General features: G+C 52.0%; 1 protein-coding gene across 1 annotated transcript in view; it reads left to right on the top strand.

The window, feature by feature from the left end:
- The window catches only part of LOC117953067 (titin-like), a 201,318-nt gene that overhangs the window by 108,983 nt on the left and 84,973 nt on the right, over positions 1-7,362 (top strand). Inside the window, exons 116-128 of the mRNA XM_034885784.1 lie at positions 23-322; positions 480-782; positions 1,444-1,643; positions 1,733-1,916; positions 2,057-2,359; positions 2,555-2,854; positions 2,966-3,084; positions 3,507-3,684; positions 3,864-4,148; positions 4,641-4,934; positions 5,096-5,395; positions 6,344-6,525; positions 7,114-7,243. Of these exons, the coding sequence (XP_034741675.1) occupies positions 23-322; positions 480-782; positions 1,444-1,643; positions 1,733-1,916; positions 2,057-2,359; positions 2,555-2,854; positions 2,966-3,084; positions 3,507-3,684; positions 3,864-4,148; positions 4,641-4,934; positions 5,096-5,395; positions 6,344-6,525; positions 7,114-7,243 (3,078 nt within the window). The remainder of the gene's footprint in view (positions 1-22; positions 323-479; positions 783-1,443; positions 1,644-1,732; positions 1,917-2,056; positions 2,360-2,554; positions 2,855-2,965; positions 3,085-3,506; positions 3,685-3,863; positions 4,149-4,640; positions 4,935-5,095; positions 5,396-6,343; positions 6,526-7,113; positions 7,244-7,362) is intronic.

The following is a 7,362-nucleotide window of genomic DNA, read 5'->3' on the forward strand; positions in this document are numbered from 1 at the left end:
CCCCCCCCCCCCCCCCCTGCAGGACTCCCCGGTCCCTGTAAGGACATGACCTCCGGCGACGTGACCAAGAACTCGTGCAGGATCAGCTGGGAAGCCCCGGAGGACGACGGCGGCACGGCCGTCCTCAGCTACACACTGGAGCGCCGCGAGGCCTCCAAGAAGACCTATGTCCCCGTCCTGTCGGGGGAGGACGTCCTCACCTGCGTCGTCAAGGACCTGTACATCAACTGCGAGTACAACTTCAGAATTAAAGCCCTGAACGCGGTCGGAGCCGGACCGTACCTGGACCTGCGCAACCCCGTCATCACGGAGGAAGTCAAACGTGAGTCTCATCTGGTTTATTCTGGTAGGGGCGGGCCACGTTGCTATTGGCCAGTTGGGGCAGGGCCACGTTCTTATTGGCCAGTCGGGTGAGTCTTGTCTTTAAGTGGATTACCTGCTCCGAGATTTACACTGTGTCGTTAATTTGACCCCTGCAGAGAAACCGGACCCGCCGATCCAGGTGGAGGCTCAGGACCCAACATCCAAGTCGATCCGGGTCAGCTGGAAGGCGCCGGACTCGGACGGCGGCTGTCCCATCCAGGGCTACATCGTGGAGAAGATGGAAAAGGACGGCGAGCGCTACGAGCGCGTCACGCCCAGCCTGGTGCCCGGGTTCTCCTTCGTGGTCACAGGGCTAACAGAGGACACTGAGTACCAGTTCAGGGTCCGGGCGGAGAACGCCGCCGGGGTCAGCGAGCCATCCCGCAGCACGCAGCTCGTCAAGGCTGCAGACCCCGTCGGTAAGAATCGCCATGACAACCGGCAGATGGAGACGTAGAGACAAAGCCTTTGTTGTCCCAACGAAAACATGTTTTAGTCATTATAATTATTACATTAAATTATAAAATATAATATCATTCCCTCCATAGATAGGACTTACTCGCTCTGCTTTTGGCTCCCCTACCTCCTCATGCTAACATAATATCAGTCCCTCTATTTGTAAGACCTGCTCGCTCTGCTTTGGTCTGCACCACCTCCTCATGCTAGTATATTATGAGTCCCTCTATATATAAGACCTTCTCTCTCTGATTTGGTCTCCACCACCTCCTCATGCTAATATAATATCAGTCCCTCTATATGTAAGACCTGCTCGCTCTGCTTTTGTCTGCACCTCCTCCTCATGCTAGTATATTATGAGTCCCTCTATATATAAGACCTGCTCGCTCTACTTTGGGCTCCACCGCCTCCTTATGCTAATATAATATCAGTCCCTCTATATATAAGACCCGCTCGCTCTGCTTTGGTCTCCACCACCTTCTCATGCTAATATAATATCAGTCCCTCCATTTATTAGACCTGCTCGCTCTGCTTTGGGCTCGACCACCTCCTCGAGCTAATATGAGATCTTAATTAAGAACTTGAGAATGTGACTTTAATAACTTTTAATTCCTCTGGCTCCAGATAAGCCAAAGGTGACGCTTCACGCCCGCGTGCAGGCAGGCGTGTGCTTGAAGAAGGGCGAGGAGATCCGAATCGACGCCTACGTGTCCGGGTCCCCGTACCCCCGGATCAGCTGGCTGAGGAACGGCGAGGACGTCACCAAGGAGCCAAGCAAGAAGATCATCCCCATTGTCAAGAAGAAGAAGAAGACCAAGACCACGGTGAGTGGTCTTTTGTTTATTTAGGGACATTTGTCCACATTTGTCCACATGTTCCAGGCCACTAACAGCTGGTTTTTGGGTCCCTGCAGGTCCCGGAGCCGGAGGAGGAGTATGTGACCCCCATGCGGGAGCGTCTGGGTCTGGACCAGACCATCCGGGGACAGTGTGCGCTGATGGTCCGCGAGGCGGTCCGCGCCGACCACGGAGACTTCACCGTGCAGGTGCAGAACACTCACGGAGTCGCCACCGCCACCTGCAGCGTCAACGTGCTCGGTAAGACAAACACACACACACACACACACACACACACACACACACACACACACACACACACACACACACACACTCTTACTCTCACTCTCCCTCTCCCACTCCCTCTTCCTCTCCCTTGTCCTCTCCCTCTACCTCTCCAGACAAACCGGGCGCTCCCCAGAACTTTGTCTTCGAGGAGGTCCGCAGCACGTCGGTGGTGTGCACGTGGGAGCCGCCGCAGGACGACGGCGGCAGCGAGATCCTGAACTACATCCTAGAGAAGAAGGACAACCGTAACGAGGCCGTGGGCTGGATCACAGTGACGTCCACGCTGAAGGGGACCAGCTGCCCCGTCCCCAAGCTCATCGAGGGCAAGGAGTACGTCTTTAGGGTCACGGCCGAGAACAAGTTCGGCTGCGGACCGCCCTGCGTCTCCGAGCCGGTGGTCGCCAAGAACATGTTCGGTACGTAGAATCTCTCTCTCTATCTATCTCTCTCTCTCTCTATCTATCTCTCTCTCTCTCTCTATCTTGGCTCTCTCTCAGAACAAAAGGGATCTGTTTTTTGATTCCTTTAAGTGTCCCTTCCCTCCTGTTCTTTCCTCCCACAACGACCGTTGTGTCACTGACTGTTCCACTGACTGCCCCCCCCACCCCCAGATCCTCCGGATGCCCCCAACACGCCCCGGGTGCACGAGGTGACGGCGAGCAGCGCCCGGATCTCGTGGCACGAGCCCAAAGACAACGGCAGCCCGATCCTGGGCTACTGGATCGAGAGGAAGGAGGTGAACAGCAAGCACTGGACGCGGGTGAACCGGGCGCTGCTCAACGCGCTGGAGGTCAAGGTGCTGGGCCTCATGGAGGGACTCACCTACATCTTCAGGGTCTGCGCCGAGAACCTGGCCGGGCCTGGGCCCTTCAGCGAGCCCAGCGACCGCACTGTCGCCATGGACGCCATTCGTAAGTCCTTACCGTAAGGCCCGGTTAGAGTCAGAAATCATGTCTAACCCTAACCCAAAAACAATAACAATAAAAACAATTATATTAATGTTAACTCTGTGTCCCTCCCAGTGCCCCCCGGCCCCCCCACTCCCTGGATCGTGGACACAGGGAAGGATTCAGTCGTCGTAGCGTGGAAGCCGCCGCTGTACAATGGCGGAGGAGAAATTCTGGGATATCACCTGGAGAAGGTAGGGACGACAGCACGCTGCACCGTGTTCTTCAAGCTTTTCTTTGGCTCTTTTGTGTGATGGAGGGAGGAGGCCTCGGAAGACCCAGGACTAGGTGGTCCAGCTGGGTGGAGGCCTCAGGGAAGACCCAGGACTAGGTGGTCCAGTTGGGTGAATGGAGGCCCCGGGGAAGACCCAGGACTAGGTGGTCCACCTAGGTGGAGACCTCAGGGAAGACCCAGGACTAGGTTGAGAGATTATATCTCTAAACGGGCCTGGCAACCCCTCGGGACCCCCAGTCGGAGCTGGTTGATGTGGCTTGGGAAAGGGAAGTTTAGGGTACCCAGCTGGAGCTGCTGCCTCAGAGACCTGAAACCGAATAAGAGGACAAAGATGGATGGATGGAAGGATGGATGTTGACCTTTGTGGTCTGTGTGTCCCAGGTTCTGGTCGGAGAGAAGGCATGGACCCGCAGCACCGAGTTCAGGTGTAAGGAGCTGACGTACACGGTGACGGGGCTGACCGAGGGTGCCGATTACTACATCCGCGTCATTGCCGTCAACGACGCCGGGCCCGGGGCTCCCGGCGTCACCGAACCTGTCACCGTCACAGAGCCGCAAGGTGCGCTCATCCCGGGGCAACTCTTATGTTCTTATGACTTTTTTCTTGATTTATATCTGTTTCTGAGTCTGTTACTCTGTCTCTGAATCTGACTTTATCTGTCTCTGAGTCTGTCTCTCTGTCTCTGAGTCTGTCTCTCTGTCCCTGAGTCTGACTGTCTCTGTTTCTGCGTGTCTCAGTGACTCCGGCCGTGAGCTTTGACGCCTCGGTGAGGAACGGTGTCATCATCAAGGCGGGCGAGCTGCTGCGTCTCCCCGCAGTGGTGACAGGCCGCCCGCTGCCCACCGTCTCATGGACCAAAGACGAGAAGGAGACGGACAAGGAGCGGATGATAGTAGAGACAGAAGGACGGAACACGGTCCTGATCATCAAGAAGGCGGTGAGGTCGGACCACGGGAACTACCAGGTCTCTGGCACCAACAGCAGTGGCACCAAGACCGCCGAGACCCGGGTCGACGTCATGGGTCAGTACATACATATTATATGTATATATATGATGTTATATATGTATATATATGATGATACATATGTATATATATATATGTAGATATAAATGCAGGGCTGTAGTCAAGACCACCTTTGTAGAGTCCCTGACAAATGCAAGACAAGGGCTAGTCAAGTCAAAAACAAGACCCAGTCCAAAAAGGTTTGAGTGTGAGTCAAGACCGAGTCAAGGACAGAAACAGGTCTTATGCATGACAGTATCAAGACAATACTTTTGGGTTTCACTTTCCCTCGGATATTATTTTCAACATAATAAAGATACCTGGACTTGGTCGAGACCAAAAGCCATCTGTGGTCCGGACTTGAGTCCAAGACCGGACTTGAGTACTACAGCCCTGTGTATATGTAGACTGTAAGAGATCCGAGGCAGCGCTACCATTTCTTCGTGTCCTGCAGACGAGAGCCAAACTGTAGTTTTTCTGTGTCTCCTGCCATGGTGTTGTGTCCCGCAGACGTCCCAGGGCCGGTGGTGGACCTGAAGACCGTGGCAGTGACCAAGAAGAACATCACGCTGTCGTGGTCCGACCCGCTGGACAACGGCGGCAGTGACATCATTGGCTACGAGGTCTTGAGGAAAGACGCCAAGATGAAGCTGTTCCGCCAGCCCATCGAGACGGCGTCCTGCAAGTGTGACGTCCAGGGGCTGCTGTCCGGGGAGGAGTACGACTTCAGGGTCGTTGCACGCAACAAGTTCGGAGACGGGGCGCCCGCCGACGTCGGCCCCATCCTGGCACAGGACCCCAAAGGTAACCACATCTTGGCACAGGACCCCAAAGGTACACACACCCTGAAATATCAATGGCTTTGGATGCTGAATGACGTCAGTATCAGTACTTTACATGAGGCGATCTGTGACTTCTGGTTCTCCGGTGTTAACCAAACGTCTTGTCGTTCCGTGTTGTCGCAGGAACGCCGTCCGCTCCGGAGAAGCTGCACTACACCGACAGGAGCCCGACCACCATCACGTTGGCGTGGCAACCGCCTCGCACCGATGGCGGCAGCCCTGTCATCGGCTACTACGTGGAGAAGATGCGCTCCGACGGCACCGAGTTTGAGGTGGCGAATCGCAAGATGTTCACCGACTGCTGCGGAACCATCGAGAACCTGTCGGAGAACCAGGAGTACCAGTTTAGGGTCAAAGCCGTGACCGAGGTCGGAGACGGGGAACCCTCCAAGCCAATCGAAGTCAAGATCCAAGACGACGAGAGTAGGAAACTCACTCTGAAATTAACAATATGGCTCACTGTCTCCGGGTCTGATGGGTCAACAATCTCTGGAACTGGTCCAGTATTAGACCAGAAACAAGCTGTAATGTACCCTACAGGACAGATGTTCATCATCAGGTAGAAACAAGCTGTAATGTTACCCTACAGGACAGATGTTCATCATCAGGTAGAAACAAGCTGTAATGTAACCCTACAGGACAGATGTTCATCATCAGGTAGAAACAAGCTGTAATGTTACCCTACAGGACAGATGTTCAGCATCAGGTAGAAACGAGCTGTAATGTTACCCTACAGGACAGATGTTCATCATCAGGGAGAAACAAGCTGTAATGTAACCCTGCAGGACAGATGTTCATCATTAGGGTGAAACAAGCTGTAATGTTACCCTACAGGACAGATGTTCATCATCAGGGAGAAACAAGCTGTAATGTTACCCTACAGGACAGATGTTCATCATCAGGGAGAAACAAGCTGTAATGTTACCCTACAGGACAGATGTTCATCATCAGGTAGAAACAAGCTGTAATGTAACCCTACAGGACAGATGTTCATCATCAGGTAGAAACAAGCAATAATGTAATCCTACAGGACAGATGTTCAGCATCAGGTAGAAACAAGCTGTAATGTAACCCTACAGGACAGATGTCTCCACCAGAATCCATGTAAATAATCCACTATGAATTAACAGTGTTTTATGGTTTAAAATCAGTGATTATTTACATGGAGTCTGGTGGGTGCTGGAGGGTTACATTGCAGTGTTTCTTGCTTAATACTAGTCTGGAAGTTTCTGAGATTGTTGTTCCCATCAATCACTTAGACCCAAAATCATAGGAAAATGAGGGGTGAAGTTGTTCTTAAAGCAAGACTCTCCATGTTAAACGTTCAGAGTGAAGCAGGCGAGACGCTGACTGGTGTGTTTTTGTCCCCAGTCGCTCCAGTTATCACCATCCTGAAGTTCTTCAAGAACAACGCCATTAACGTGAAGAAGGGCTCGGCCATCGACATCCCAGCAGAGGTGAAGGGACTCCCTCTGCCCACGCTGCGCTGGATGAAGGACGACGTGGAGCTCCAGGCGCCCGAAGACAAGACCCTGACCATGGAGACGCAGGAGGTCTGACACTCATCCTGGGTTCAGGACCCACACGGACCATAAAACCACTACACACCAGACTGTTATGGAAGTTCATAATATAACTAACTTAAATAAGAGAGCAACTGAATCACCCATCCCAACACGTCAAAATCTATTTTTTTTGCTCTTTTCTGATGTTTTTGTCGCTTTTTCCTCTCTCTTTTTCCAGCTTTTGGCGCTTAAAAAAAATATCCTGAGCTAGTTTCAATCATGGTCAACAAACCTCATTTATATCAAATTATAAAGACATTTTTATTTAAAAAGTCCGGAAATGATGAATTATTTTGACTGATAGTTGAGATCAGAGGATGTTAAGTGGACCTCAGACGGGGAGACGTCAGAGTCTAGTCTGGGTACTGGTGTGAAAACTTGCGAAAAAAAATGCTATAAGATCAAATAAATCACCATTCAATGAAAGTAATGATTAAAGTCATCTGGAGAACGGATGAATCATGCATGTTATCATTGGGCAACATGTTGAAAGAAATCCATATTCTGACATAAAGACTTAGGGGGTTAATTCTTAATTAATAAGAGTAATAATTAATTGTGCGTTGTGTTGTTCAGGTGAACCGCACAACGCTGACGACCAAGATCGCCATCCCAGAAACCATCCGGCGGGACAAAGGGAACTACAGGCTGGTCGCCGAGAACCACTTCGGCAGAGCTGAGCATGCCATCCCCGTGGAGATCTTCGGTGTGTGTGTGTGTGTGTGTGTCTCTGTCTGTGTGTGTGTCTGTGTTTGTGTGTGCGTCTGTGTTTGTGTCTCTGTCTGTGTGTGTGTGCTTGTGTGTGTGTGTGTGTGTGTGTGTGTG

Source organism: Etheostoma cragini, chromosome 11, assembly GCF_013103735.1.
Source record: "Etheostoma cragini isolate CJK2018 chromosome 11, CSU_Ecrag_1.0, whole genome shotgun sequence".
NCBI lineage: Eukaryota > Metazoa > Chordata > Actinopteri > Perciformes > Percidae > Etheostoma > Etheostoma cragini.